This window comes from Salvelinus namaycush, chromosome 17 (genome assembly GCF_016432855.1).
Source record: "Salvelinus namaycush isolate Seneca chromosome 17, SaNama_1.0, whole genome shotgun sequence".
Classification (NCBI taxonomy): Eukaryota; Metazoa; Chordata; class Actinopteri; order Salmoniformes; family Salmonidae; genus Salvelinus; species Salvelinus namaycush.
This window is the reverse complement of record NC_052323.1, coordinates 5,340,928-5,357,002: the sequence shown is the minus strand read 5'-3', so window position 1 is coordinate 5,357,002 and position 16,075 is coordinate 5,340,928. Positions and strand designations below refer to the sequence as shown.

The 16,075-nt window shown below is 40.8% G+C and overlaps 1 protein-coding gene and 1 non-coding gene across 3 annotated transcripts in view; both read left to right on the top strand.

The window, feature by feature from the left end:
* LOC120061982 (glutamate receptor 2-like) overlaps positions 1-16,075 on the top strand; it is a 65,046-nt gene that overhangs the window by 23,693 nt on the left and 25,278 nt on the right. For both annotated transcript variants that reach the window (XM_039011769.1, XM_039011770.1), the window contains exon 3: positions 2,400-2,639. In XM_039011769.1, coding sequence (XP_038867697.1) covers positions 2,400-2,639 — 240 coding nt within the window. The remainder of the gene's footprint in view (positions 1-2,399; positions 2,640-16,075) is intronic.
* On the top strand, positions 971-1,046 carry trnag-ucc. The gene has a single exon. It is a non-coding gene; the product is annotated as a tRNA-Gly (tRNA).

Genomic DNA, 16,075 nt, shown 5'->3' with positions numbered 1-16,075 from the left:
CCCAAACACTGTCAAGACCTGTCAGTTAACTGCCACAAGCCTGACAATGGACGTTCCCTTGAGAGACGCTGGGAGGAAACTCCTCTGTGCAACATCTTCTATGTTTGAAAATGCTGTTTGTGGGTAATAGTAGAGTCAAGAAACACTTAAGAGTCAACCCCTCCTTAAATCTGTACACACAACTTGATCTTTCGGGGAAACGATGCATCAATATCAATGGAAGACATTTACAGATCTCAAGTTAGAATTTGTCCTTTAATGATTTAACATTTCATCACCAATACATTCTTAGACAACAGCATTGGATATTTTTAATCTAGTTGTAGCAAAAGCATGGGTGGGTTTTACAGTACAGCGTAGCCACTTAGGGCAAGATTACAGTAGTTAGCGTGTGATACAAATCAGGATTTGATGAGTCAGGTTGCACTCTTGGAGGCCACATCAATGGACGGCTGGCAGTGCCTTCAACTAAAAGGATTAGGTTTGTCGCCACAAATTGACAGTGATCGGACTGCCTTAACGATGCTCTCCCATTGACTCCTGAAACGCCTTTAATTGCTGACTTGACAGATCAGTATAGATTTGGTGGGTTATGAATGTGGGGCTGTTAATTTGCGGTATTCCACTGAAGTGGCTTTTAAAGTGGTGTAAGAGATAAGTGAAAAACTTCAGTGTTCAAGAAAGTTGAATAATTCTGTGGCAAGATACTTGGTGGTGTCACTGCTTTGCCTTGGAAGCTCCATATTTTCGAAGTAGCTTGGATGTCCATATTTTCAAAGTAGCTTAATTATGAACGTCCACGATTTCTCAAGGCTTCTCTTTTTGCCCACTTGTAAGACATGGTGGGAATTGTATCTGCCAATAGAGTATACATTAAACTAGGCCCAACAACGAATCACAAAGGCTTAACCTGATGCTATTCATGCCTGTCCAGCATGTTTAGATCAAAGATGGCCGTCACAGCCTATGTGGTCCCGTGTGGCTCAGTTGGTAGAGCTTGGTGCTTCCAATGCCAGGGTTGTGGGTTTGATTCCCATGGGGGACCAGTGGTAATTGTACTGAAAGTCTCTCTGGATAAGAGCATCTGCTAAATGACTAAAATGTAAAGCAGCAAGACGAGCAAGCTAATGTCTAATGTATAGACTCCAATCCTCCAGTTTCAGAGGGAAATGAGTCATTGGATTAATTACATTGGAGAGGCATTTATGTCCAAGTCAATAAGCCTGATTAACCTACATTTGATCAATAAGCATTTACAAGCGACACCTGAATATGCTGACCTTTGTCGAAACGACATAGAAATACAACTGAGCCATTCAATATTCATATTTACCTTTGATCAGCTACAGTCGCTGCGCTCTGCATTAGCATATTACAGGACGTGCGTTGGTAATGCATGTGATGGTAGATAGATTATACTGTACCAATCACTAACATAAGTGATTGTATGAACCAACTTACGGTCGATCAATAGTTTTTTTTATATTTAAAGAAACATGAGGAAAAATGAGACAGAAACCGTCACGAAACCAACAGAAACCCACCCCATTAGAGGGTAAAGCAACTAAATCATAACTGTATTTGAATAAAAGCCAGTCATTCAAGTTTTATGGTATCCCAGCACAAGCTCTCAAAAGGACAATAGATATGTCGCAGCAGAGCTATACGGGATAATAGATAGGCCACAGCAGAGCCATTCGGGAGAATAGATAGGCCACAGCAGAGCCATACGGTGTGTATAGATCTCAGTGCCATAGTGTAGCCTTGTATTGTACTGAATCTTTCAACTATCTCTCAGGAGATGTCTTTGACCCTCAAACGGTCTCCCTATTAACGTAACTCAAGCAGAGACTACAATGTCTCAGAGTCTAGGACTTACATAGAGCGGGTCATATACATGACCTTAGATATCCAACATGAAGATCCAGCAATTGGTTGCACTGATACGGAACTTTCTTTTCCATACATTCCCACTGTATTGAATTCTATAATAGAAGCCCATTAAAGTTTAACAAGTAGCTGGCAAATATTTTACTGTTGGAAGTAAAACCTCCCCAGGCAGTGCTTATGGACATCAATAATAGATTCATCAGCTAAAACCAGCTGCTCCAGTGTTAAAGGCTGCTTAATTAATGTGCGATGCAAGACATTACAAGGTAGTAATAAAGTTCATGAACGCTCAAACTTCCATTTGTTACAGCACTTTTTGGAAGCCAAATGTTTCACAGTATCGGTCATTTCTAGTATCTTCTATTTTATGTCCTGGAATGAGCTTGTTTTAATGGCACCAAGAACATTTCTGTGAAAACAGACAATGAATCTCATCCTAATGTCACACTGTCATCCAAGACTTAAGCATACATAACCTCATGAGTGTTTCTCAACTTCTCTCGTTTCAGTCTGTTCCCAGTTCTCGAGAGGAGTTTACGCCATCTTTGGATTCTACGACAAGAAGTCGGTCAATACGATAACTTCGTTTTGCGGGACTCTCCATGTTTCATTTATCACCCCGAGCTTCCCACTGGACGGAACTCAGCAGTTCATCATCCAGATGAGGCCTGACATCAAGGGACCCCTACTCAGCCTCATCGAGTACTACAAGTGGGATAAGTTTGCCTATCTCTACGACAGTGATAGAGGTAAGAGACACTACCTTAAAAAAACAGAATCGACCCCTATTTAAATGAAAATGCCACAAGTATGGAAAGTTTTGTTCAAATCAAAAGGGATGCTGTCAAAAAGGTGATTGATTTCATGTGGAATGACCCTCAGGACAACAGGTTTTACTCATCAATAAATCAAACCCAAGTTAAACCCTTGATTGGTTGAGTCAGGTGTGGTAGTATTGGGTTGGAACAAGAGCTTTGACATTCTATGGGTCCCTAGGACTAGGATTTATAACCGTCAGTCGGGGCTAAACCTAGCCCTACAAAGCTTGCGTCATATGATGCAAATATATTTACTGGCAGCAGTAGGCTACATCTGTGTCAGTGTGTCTTTCTGTGTTCTTCTGAACTTGACTGCACTGTCCTCTGCAGCAGTAGCTGATCTGTCTGTGCTAAACCCAATCTCTTACAGACACTGTGGTGCTACCTCATTTGCCACATGGACAATCCACCCCCACTAGTTCAGTCTCTGAATCACAAATGAACATTCTAAATCAAGTCTCTGTTTCAGTTGAGCAACAATGTCCAATGAAATAACATTCAGTCCCACAATCCAGCAACAATCCAGCACTCAGACCATCAGAACCAGAACTTTTAGAAAATTAACTTTTAGAAAAGGAGTAGGTTAATTTCACAAATTTAGCAGCGTTGAGCTACTTTTTTTTGGCACCTCCTTTGCTTTTTAAAAATGTTTAATCCATAATCTTGGCATAATAATGACAGAGAGTCAGAGCGGGTCTGTTGCTGATGCGCATTTGAATGTGAATTCACGCGACCTCAGAAAACCGCCGTTGCCTACTGATCAGCCGAATGCTCATTATATATTATTATGACAACAGAGAAATTGCACAAAAATCATCAAAATAATCTTAAAAGGCCCATGGGCCGCCGGTCGTGTGTCCCTTTTGTTTTTATTTTATATAGCAAAGTGTTGTTTTTGTTTTGTTTTTTTGCCTCGGAGTGCTGCTGCATTCCCTGTGCATGTCTTGACCAATCAGATTCATGGAAATCGCAGCTCGTGGGGGCAGGGCACAATGCACAAAGCTCAATGCGCGCTCTCCACTTTCCTCCGGTATTTACCTAGCGAAGTGATAACACGTCAATCCCGACAGACACAAGCAAAAAGTCTTGAAATAAATGTTGTAGCAGCCTACACCTAAACATTAGCGATCTGACATGTTGTATTGCATGAAAAAGTGATGATTGTTTAGTGTAGTCAACTGTAAGCTTCTAACAAAAGCAGTTGCATACAGTTTACTATGCTCTGGCCAGTAAACAAAGCCGTAACGTTGTAAATGTATAGCCCATTTGTTTGTGTCAGGAGAAAATGTGAATGGGATCAAATTTCGTTTATATTCAAATTTAGGCTGACTAGGCTACCTAGACTTTTTCCAATCCAAAATTCTTGACTGGAATTAATCTGTAAATTCATGTTTATTAATTAGGCCTACAGTTGCATAGGGCAAGTCTACACAACGCAAACCTGCATGAAGCAAGCTCAGCCCTGTGAGTTATATTGTCCAATCATGTTGCTGTCTCTGTGTCTGTGTAGAGTAAACCCCCTGTTAGTCTAGCTTTAAAATATAATTATAAGTCTACATTTTTATGCTGTTTTACATGGTTTTCATCTTCCCCAAGACCTGGAGTTTTTCTAAGATTTAAAAAAAAAACTATGTGACCTGATTAGAAAAACTGTGTTACCCATCATATCCAATATTAAACCTTTTTACAACTGATTAATAATGTCATACCGTATAAGATCGAGAGTTTTAGCTGGTTAGTTTACCAGATTAGGTCCCAGATGCATTTCCCCCCCCACCACTCTGGGACCTGTGGTGCTACCTCATTTGCCACATGGCCAATCCACCCCCACTAGTTCAGTCTCTGAATCACAAATGAACATTCTAAATCAAGTCTCTGTGTCAGTTGAGCAACAATGTCCAATGAAATAACATTTTAAATTGAGTTCAGTCCCACAATCCAGCAAGAAATCCAAAATGTGGTCCTAAGAAGCTATAGTCCACAGCGGAAACCTCTTGATAGTAAATACAATATCCCTTAAAGAAGTCTTTGAAAACTAGGCTTTAAAAATATTAACAATTTCCTAGTTACAACAGAAAGGAAGAGGCAAAGCGAAAGGGATTACTCCACCCAAAGCCTGCCCAAAACGAATCCCATTGTTAGGGCGGAGACATAGGCAATGTGTCGTCATATCCAGTATCTCTAGTTACAAACATTTCAGTCAAGATGGCTTCCCCATTCCTAACACTCAAACCAGAAAGTGACTATGGGCGTGGCTAGGGACTGACCAGGAGCAGAGACCACAGCCTAAATACATCTCAAGGAACTGTGGAACCGTATGGGTAACAGATTTTTAAAAACACTGCTTTTTGCCAATATTTAAAGTTGACATTGGAGTTACTGTATATTCAAAAAGGCTGTCAAAACCTGAAGGTTGAAGAGAAGACACGTACTGTACTGTGTATGACACCCAACTGTGATCAAATTACATTACATTCAAATTACACCTCCACGGGTATTCGTGGAGCGACCGCCCTCTTGTCAACACAACTAAGGCCTAGATTCAATCAGATCAAGCGTTAACCCGGCAATAACAGACACCCGCATGGCAGATGTTTTGGCGGTGTCAGAGGTGGAACTGTGTTGGAGCTGTCAAATCGCTGAGCAGCTGCTCTTGCGACCATTGTCACGAAGCCACACATGCCCCACTTGTGTTAAAGTTCATAATGAGAAATTGTAGGCTTTATAGAAATAATTATGCTCAAATTGAAAAAGCATTAAACAAAATAATGATTTATATAATCCTATTCACATTCCAGAGATCAAACTTGTAAACAAGGCTGCATTGGATTTTTCTTAATGCGATTTCGTGCAGCCAATTGCAATGTCCGCTTTAGGTATCCACTTGTGGATTTGACAGCTCTAACGCAGTTCCACCTCCGACACTGCCAAAACAACCGCTATGCGGATGTCGGCTAAAGCGGATCGATTGAATCTAGCCCTAAATTTAATTACAAAGCACTCAAACATGAGAGAAGATAAGAACGGTATATGCGCTGCAAAGGTTATGTTTCTAGGCTGTTTGCCATGTACTGGATGTGACATGTTACATGCACATAAACCACCATGTTTTCTAGACACAGAGGGCGTTCATATCAGTTCCAAACAGAGCAAGGTACTAGAGTGACACTTTGTGCAGGGCATTGTGGTGCATGACAAACAACTTGTCAGATAGTATCAGCTTGGGCCATTGCACCTCCTGTGTAAGAGCTTATCATTGCCTGCAGCAAAGTAGGGGGGAAGTTACCTAACATTGAGGGATTTAGACAATTTGGAAGTGGTATCCACTGGTCCTGGGGAGCTGCTGGGTTGTGAAAAAATAAAAAATGGACGTTTAAACTTTTAGCTGTTCCCATTTTCTAACCTGCACAGCTGGCCGTGATTATATCCGTTAACAAATTCCTCAGCAGCCTATCAAAGAGTTTATATCCTCCACCCATTGTCATTTCTTAAAATAGGTCAACTTGGCCACCAGAGGGACAACCTCAAAAATTCAAGGTTTACTTTTGTTCCACTTGGTCTGTAAAGTGTTGTGTCCCGATATTAAATGATGCATCCTTGACTTCAAAAGGCACGTTTTCACACATACATGAGAAAATCCCATGTTATTGCCTATCTGTTTCACACACCTTTGTGTGCTTTCACAGCAATAAAGATGTAGGAGGATTATACAACACGTACGTTTATATTCGTACATCATTAAAAAAAGTCTAAAACACCTGTGGTCTTGTCAAATAGCTGTAATTCATGCCATTACTGCTTTAGTTAATTGGTGGTGTGACCCACTAAAGCGGTAAGCCCATAGATGGCAAGTTCTAATCCCCTTTAGGGCAAGGTTTTTATTTGAAGAAGAAATGCCCCATCGTTGGTCCTCGAGTCAAATAACACATATGTGACAAAGTAGATGACTGTAAAAAATGAATATAAAACGTTGCATGCCTACATTTAGGTGTACACATCCATGTAGCCTATGCAGTATGCCAATTAGGCCACAGCAGTGTTTATCTGAAAGGCTGAAGAAAGAAGTATCTCCTTATTAAATGCATTGTAATCTTCATATTCAAGCTGTTGGCTTTGCTTCCCTTCTCAACACACTCATTCTACATTTCGAAGAAAAAATACTCGTGTGGGATTCAAACGCTTGCAACAATGACTGTGAGCCAGACGTTCGTTCTACACTGTGAGCCAGACGCTCGTTCTACACTGTGAGCCAGACGCTCGTTCTACACTGTGAGCCAGACGCTCGTTCTACACTGTGAGCCAGACGCTCGTTCTACACTGTGAGCCAGACGCTCGTTCTACACTGTGAGCCAGACGCATGCTCTACACTGTGAGCCAGACGCATGCTCTACACTGTGAGCTATATGACCAGTCAGTCAAATGCATGTGATCTAATTGTTTCGGTTATCAGATCGTGCTGTTGCACTTCTGTTAAAAATCTAATTTAAGTATGCTTTTAAGTATGCTTTCATGAAGTGTTGGATCACGTCCAACTACATCGACTATTTTTATTGGCTGATATGGAATATGTTACCGGATATAATCACGGCCAACAATGCAGGTTAGCAGACAGTATACAGGGCTAAATGTGGCAGGTTATCTAATGGGAACAGCTAAGATGTAGCATTTTATCACATGTAACTACGTCAGCCAATTTAATTGGCTGATGCACATTTTGAGACGGAGAAAAAGTTATCTATATTTTAAACTTTTTCTAACGTTGGTTTCTGTTGTGTAGAACTCCTCATTAGAACACTCATTTTAAAATATTTTGCTAGAGAATGACCTTGCATTTGAATTGTCTAAAACTTGGGAATAGGTCTATTCACTATCTGCATGGAGGCTTTCAGCTTTGTTGATGTTTTTCAGTATTCCTATTTTCTGTTTCATGTAGTAGACTAAGTATGATGCATTGAGTTGTTACTCTGGAGGATATTGCCATGTCAGACAGTATTTACCCGTTGTGATGACACCACTTCATATGACACGACTTTGAAAAGGACACATGTCTACACTCTTAGAAATAAAGGTGCTATCTAGAACCAAAAAGGGTTATTCGGCTGTCTCCATAGGAGAACCCTTTGAAGAACCGCTTTTGGTTCCAGGTAGAACCCCTTTGGGTTCCATGTAGAACCCTTTCGACAGAGGGTTCTACATAGAACCCAAAAAAGTTCTACCTGGAACCAAAAAGGGTTCTACATGGATTCCAAAAGGTTTAGCCGCAGAACCCTTTTGGAGTGTAGATTTCCCCAAAAGGAATTACATTTCATGTGACTGTCCTGATAGCAAGGTTACAAGGTCTAGAACAAAGAGGTCCATAGTCTCATTTTATTACCGGGGGTAAAAGTAATTAGCCTCGCAAGCCACTCTGATCTTGCAAGTTTACATGAATTGTTCCTGCACAGATTGTGAGATCAAGGTGGCTTGCGAGGTCAAATAGTAATATGCATAATATTATTGGGCTTGCATAAGGATAGTTGAAAGGCGAAATAAGATAAACGTTTCATTACATGATGTTATTAGTCTTCATTTCCAATATGTCTAAATGAGAGTGAATTAGATTAGCAGTACCGTAAGGTGATAATACCTGATGATAAAAGCTAAAGGCAGGTTTGCCATAGTCACACAGTAGAATGGAAGACTGAACTAATAAAGAGAAAAGGTGGGAATATTACCACGGTGGGTAAGGACTACTTTACAGGGTATTATAAACTGGGTTGTTCGAGCCCTGAATGCTGATTGGCTGACAGCCATGGTATACAATCTGTTATACCACGGCTGTCAGCCAATCAGCATTCAGGGCTCGAACAACCTAGTTTATAATACCCTGTAAAGTAGTATGACAAAACATTTATTTTACTGCTCTAATTACGTTGGTAACCAGTTTATAATAGCAATAAGGCACCTAGGGGGTTTGTGGTATATGGCCAATATACCACGGCTAAGGGCTGTGTCCAGGCACTCCGCGATGCGTCGTGGTTAAGAACAGCCATTAGCCATACCTCATTGGGCCTTATTGCTTAATTATACCATCGAATTGTTGAATACTTGTTTCTGATTTGCTTGAAGGCATTTTAGAGCTTGCATTATTTCCCGATAACTCACGGTATATTTGCATGGTAGAATTCAATGGTTAGAGTTCATTCTTACATGTTCTATGTTTGAGCTGCTTTTGAAAGCAAAAGTAGAATTATACATTATTGGCATTGTTGAATTCGATTTTCATAATGGTAAGCTAGGATTGATGGTTTGACTAGCTAAACTAGCAAGCTACTTCAGTGGATGTTGAACACATTTCTACTGGCAAATGTGTTAAATTATAGCCATGGTATAAAAGGGATAGACAATTCGGGGCTCTATGCATTCTTTGGAAAATAATGCAACTCCATGGCAGGTCAGTTCACACCTTCCATGTCGTTCATTCTTTTCCATAGAACCCATTGCCCCTTGTTGATTATCCCTTACGTAGTGCCACTGGCTAATACAGGCTTTACTGTATTTCTAAGTTTATTTCATTCACCGCCCCCTCTCCCTATACTATGTTTCATCCCCCTTCATTTCATGATCTTATATTCTCTCTTGCACTTTCTCACATCGATCCTCTTAAGGTGTCCGCATACATAGGTTTGGTTTGCTCCTAGCAGAACTCTGAAATCCGTAACTAATTTTGACGATTCTGACGAGGTTTTAGTCGTGCAATTAAGATGTTTGGTGCGGTATTTCTGAAGTGAAAAAAATGTGCATGAAAAGTAGTCATCTGTCTTTGAGTGACAAACATTTATTTGAAGAATCCCTACTGTAGACCAATCACAGATGAAAGGGAGTAGATTTCAGCTACCCAACTTTGACTAGACTCAAGAAAACATTGCCGAAGCTGCCAATCACCAATACAAACACAAACGTCACAAAATGTCGTCATAATATATGCCCAAACTGTTTCAAATCAAATCAAATGTTATTTGTCACATGCGACTATTACAACAGGTGTAGTAGACCTTACAGTGAAATGCTTACTGTACTTACAAGCCCTTAACCAACAATGCAGTTTTAAGAAAAATAAGTGTTAACTAAAAAAGACAGATGTAAAAAATAAAAGTAACATAATTAAAGAGCAGCTGTAAAATAACAGTAGTGAGGCTATATACAGGGGGTACCGGTTAGTTGAGGTAATTGAGGTCATATCTACATAAAGGTAGAGTTAAAGTGACTATGCACAGATAATAAACAAAGAATAGTAGCAGCGTAAGGGTGGGCAATGCAAATAGTCCTGGTAGCCGTTTAATTAGCTGTTCAGGAGTCTTATGGCTTGGGGGTAGAAGCTGTTTAGAAGCCACTTGGACCTAGACTTGGCACTCTGGTACCACTTGCCTTGCGGTAGCAGAGAGAACAGTCTATGACTAGGGTGGCTGGAGTCTTTGACCATTTTTAGGGCCTTCAGACACCGCCTGGTATAGAGGTCCTAGATGGCAGGAAGCTTGGCCCCAGTGATGTACTGGGCCGTACGCACTACCCTCTGTAGGGCCTTGCGGTGGGATGCCGAGTAGTTGCCATACCAGGCAGTGATGAAACCAGTCAGGATGCTCTCGATGGTGCAGCTGTAGAATTTTTGAGGATCTGAGGACCCATGCCAAATCTTTTCAGTCTCCTGAGGGGGAATATGCTTTGTCGTGCCCTCTTCACGACTGTCTTGGTGTGTTTGGACCATGATAGATTGTTGGTGATGTGGACACCAAGTAATTTGAAGCTCTCAACCTGTTCCACTACAGGTTGAGAGCTACAGTTTCAACTGGAAAGCATAGAGTAAGCTTTAGGCAAAGAGTGTCTCTGCTAGTGGGGGTGTTTTCCTCATCAATGGTCAGAAAGAGTTTCTATTAGAGTCATGCTGGAAGTAATTTGATTCATACTTCATGCAGTGTAAGGTGCAGCTAGTAGGTTCTAATGCTACATTGCTAGCTGTAGTGGAATGTGTGTTGTATCGACTACATTGAACAGGGCTCTCAAATCTCAATGGTCACAGACGGTCTTTATTTAACTCGGCTAGTCACTTAAAAACTTCTTAGGGCTGCAATCCCGTTAACGGGATCGATATGACAACAGCCAGTGAAAGTGCAGGGCGCCAAATTCAAACAACAGAAATCTCATAATTAAAATTCCTCAAGCATACAAGTATTTCACACTATTTTAAAGATACACTTCTTGTTAACTTCTTATGGCTGCAGGGGCAGTATTGAGTAGCGTGGATGAAAGGTGCCCAGAGTAAACGGCCTGCTCCTCAGTCCCAGTTACTAATATATGCATATTATTAGTATTAGTATTGGATAGAAAACACTCTAACGTTTCTAAAACTGTTTGAATTATGTCTGTGAGATTAACAGAACTCATATGGCAGGCAAAAACCTGAAGTTCCACTTCCTGTTTGGATTTTTTCTGGGGGTGCCATATTTTCAACCAAGCTCTCATTGAAAATACAGAGAGATATGGATGGGTTTTCACTTCCTACGGCTTCCACTAGATGTCAACAGTCAATAGAACTAAGTCTGATGACTCTAATGTGAAGGGGGGTCGAAGGAGACAGAAATTAGTAATCACTGCCATGAGGTGACCATCCATTCAACACGCGCGTTCACGTGAGAGGCAGCTCCGTTCCATCTCTCAATTGAAGTCGATGTAATACTCCGGTTGGAACGTTATTCAAGATGTATGTTAACAACATTCTAAAGATTGATTCAGAACATCGTTTGACATGTTTCTACTAACTGTAACGGAACGTTTGGACATTTCGTCACGTTATAGTGGTCGCGCTTTGAGACTTTGGTTAGGGTGTTTGGTAAACAATTTGAAAGTAGCTAATTTGACATAAATAACGGACATTAACGAACAAATCAAGCATTTATTGTGGACCTGGGATTCCTAGGACTGCATTCTGATGAATTCATCAAAGGTAAGGAAACATTTATCATGTATTTTCTGGTTTCTGTTGAGTCCAACATGGCGGCTAATTTGGCTATTCATCTGAGCTCCGTCTCAGATTATTGCATGGTTTATTTTTCCGTAAAGTTTTTTTGAAATCTGACACAGCGGTTGCATTAAGGAGAGGTATATCTATAATTCCATGTGTATAACTTGTATTATCATCTATATTTATGATGAGTATTTCTGTTGAAATGATGTGGCTATGCAAAGTCACTTGATGTTTTTGCAACTAGTGAATCTAACGCCTCAATGTAAACTCAGATTTTTTTATATAAATATTAACTTAATCAAACAAAACATGCATGTATTGTGTAACATGAAGTCCTATGAGTGTCATCTGATGAAAATAATCGAAGGTTAGTGATTCATTTTATCTCTATTCTGGTTTTTGTGAAAGCTATCTTTAGCTGGAAAAAATGGCTGTGGTTATTGTGGTTTTGTGGTGACCTAACATAATCGTTTGTAGTGCTTTCGCTGAAAAGCCTATTTGAAATCGGACACTTAGGTTCATATTTATATCCAAAAACCTCAGTTTACATTGGCGACATGTTCAGAAATGCCTCCAAGATATCCGGAGAAATTGCAGAGAGCCACATCAAATAACAGAAATACTCATCATAAACTTTGATGAAAGATACATGTTTTACATAGATTTAAAGATATACTTGTTCTTAATGCAACCACTCTGTCAGATCTCAAAAAAGCTTTACGGCAATAGCACAATATTCAATAATCTGAGAACAGTGTTCAGCCACAAAAGGAAGCCATACAGTTAACCGCCAAATTGTGGAGTCAACAAAAGTCATAAATAGCATTATAAATCTTCACTTACCTTTGCTGATCTTCGTCGGAATGCACTCCCAGGACTCCCACTTCCACAAGAAATGTTTGTTTTGTTCGGTAATGTCCATAATTTGTCCAAATAGCTACTTTTGTTAGCGTGTTTGGTTAACAAATCCAAAGTCATGAAGCGCGTTCACTAAAAGCAGACGAAATGTCAAAAAGTTCTGTAACAGTCAGTAGAAACATGTCAAACGATGTATTGAATCAATCTTTAGGATGTTTTTAACATAAATCTTCAATAATGTTCCAACCGGAGAATTCCATTGACTTCAGAAGTGCGATGGAACAGAGCTCCCTCTCAGACCTTACTCATTGCCGTCTCCTTCGGCCCCACTTCACAGTAGAAGCATCAGACAAGGTTCTACAGACTGTTGACATCTAGTGGAAGCCATAGGAAGTGCAAACTGACCCATATCCCACTGTGTATTCGATAGGCGATGAGTTGAAAACCTACAAACCTCTGATTTCCCACTTCCTGGTTGGATTTTGTTCTCAGGTTTTTGCCTGCCATATGAGTTCTGTTATACTCACAGACATCATTCAAACAGTTTTAGAAACTTCAGAGTGTTTTCTATCCAAAACTAATAATAATATGCATATACGCTGCTGCCCAGCATTATGCGATGGAGAATGAGGATACAAATGCTACAATGCTAGTTGGGGCGGCAGGTAGCCTGGCGGCTAGGAGCGTTGGGCCAGAAACCTAAAGGTTGCTGGATCAAATCCCAGAGCCAACAAGGTAAAACATCTGTCGTTCTGCACCTGAACAAGGCAGTTAACCCACTGTACCCCAGGCGCTGATGAAGTGGATGTCGATTAAGGCACCCCCCCCGCAGATTCTGAGAAGTTGGGTTAAATGTGGAAGACACATTTCAGTTGAATGCCTTCAGTTGTACAACTGACTAGGTATCCCCTTTAAGTTGGAGTGTAATGTGTGCCAGCATTGACTTAATTGAATAGAGCTAATGAATATTCATGTCCACAGAAGGTCCGATGTTATGAAGAAAGTTATGCTAATGCTACAATGCTAGCTGTAGTGGAATGTGTGCTAGCGGTGACTACATTGAATAGGGCTCAAGAGAATCTCCATAGCCATAGACGTTCCGGTAGAATATGCTATGATGAATGAGGATGCTATTGCTACAATGCTAGTTACAGTGGAGTGTGTGCTAGCATTTACTACATTGAATAGGGTTTACCATACCATGGTCTCAGAAGGTCCAATTAGCACCTGGGAATGCAGATGCTAATCCTACACTGTTAGTTGGAGTGGAATGTGTACTAGCATTGACTACATTATATGAATCAAGAGAAACTCTATGGTCTCAAAAGGTCCAATTAGCACATGTTATATGTGGGAGATGCTGATTCTACAGTGCTAGTTGAAGTAAAATGTTGTGCTTGTGTTGGCTACAGAAAACAAGTTCAACAGCATGTTTTATTGAGAATGCTAATGCTATAATGCTTCAGTCCCTGGTTGAAGAGCCCTCTCTGGCTCTCTTTGCATATTTCATCATCACATTGCTATGTCTAATTAGGTCAGAAAGATCCACACACACATACAGTACCCATAGCAACCGATTGTGCTGGTGTGGTGGCTCGTTGGTGTGTGTGAATTGGCGTGTGTGTGTTTAAGGAAGAGCCATGGTTTCCATGGCCGAGCAGCCGCACACAAGGCTAAGATCACCATAAGCAATGCCAAGCCCTGGCTGGAGTGATGTAAAGCTCGCCACCATTGGTCTCTGGAACAGTGGAAACGCGTTCTCTGGAGTGATGAATCACGCTTTACCATCTGGCAGTCCGAGGTACGAATCTGGGTTTGGCATATGCCAGGAGAACGCTACATGCCCCAATGCATAGTGCCAACTGTAAAGTTTGGTGGAGGTGGAATAATGGTCTGGGGCTGTTTTTCATGGTTTGGGTTAGGCACCTTAGTTCCAGTGAAGGGAAAGCTTAACGCTACAGCATACAATGACATTCTAGACTATTCTGTGCTTCCAACTTTGTGACAACAGTTTGGGGAAGGCCCTTTCCTGTTTCAGCGTGACAATTTAAAAAAATATATACATATATATATTTTTTTTATTTAACCTTTATTTAACCAGGTAGGCCAGTTGAGAACAAGTTCTCATTTAGAACTGCGACCTGGCCAAGATAAAGCAAAGTAGTGCGATACAAACAACAACACAGAGTTACACATGGAATAAACAAACGTATAGTCAATAATACAATAGAAAACTATATATATACAGTGTGTGCAAATGAGGTAGGATTAGGGTGGTAAGGCAAGAAATAGGCCGTAGTGGCGTTGCAATTACAATTTAGCAATAAAACACTGGAGTGATAGATGTGCAGAAGATGAACGTGCAAGAAGAGATACTAGGGTGCAAAGGAGCAATAAAAAAATAAAATGACAATATGGGGATGAGGTAGTTGGATGGGCTATTTACAGATGGGCTATGTACAGGTGCAGTGATCTGTGAGCTGCTCTGACAGCTGATGCTTAAAGTTAGTGAGGGAGATATGAGTCTCCAGCTTCAGTAATTTTTGCAATTTGTTCCAGTCATTGGCAGCAGAGAACTGGAAGGAAAGGCGGCCAAAGGAGGAATAGGCTTTGGGGGTGACCAGCAAAATATACCTGCTGGAGTGCGTGCTATGGTGACCAGTGAGCTGAGATAATGTGGGGCTTTACCTAGCAAAGACTTATAGATGACATGGAGACAGTGGGTTTGGCGACGAATATGAAGCGAGGGCCAGCCAACGAGAGCATACAATGTCCCCATGCACGAAGTGAGGTCCATACAGAAATGGTTTGTCGAGATTGGTGTGGAAGAACTTGACTGGCCTGCACAGAGCCCTGACCTCAAGCCAATCGGACACCTTAGGGATGAATTGGAGCACCAACTGCAAGCCAGGCCTAATCGCCCTACATCAGTACCTGACCTCACTAATGGTGTTCGGCCTGAATGGAAGGCCCCACAGCAATGTTCCAACATCTAGATGTTCGACGAGCACATACTTTTGACAATGTAGTGTATCTTTAACTCTAGAAAAGGACCTGTAAGTAAGCATTTCACTGTTAGTCTACACCTGTTGTCTACAAAGCATGTAACAAATAACATTTGATTTAAATCTCTTCAGATCTACTGAAGTGCATACTACTGCTTCGGAAGGAGGGGCTAAATAAGGGTCAATTTGGAACTCATACCACCCTAGATCTGTAGCTGGAAAACATATTTAAAGATTTGACTTGATGTATATACAAACTTGTTAATGTAAGACTAACCCTTGATCGTGATTTACACAGATTGTACAACAAAGATGTAATCCACCCCATTTCTATTTGGATAAAGCTACAACTGGCATTCTTTGGAAGTTGGGGATAATCCTCTCACTGAAGTGTTTTGTGATGACATGGCTTTGTCATTGTAGATTTTGTTTCCTATCTCCCTATGGTTGCCTGGGGTATTAACCCACCCTTTATCAAAATTAAATTAATTAGATTGGTTAAA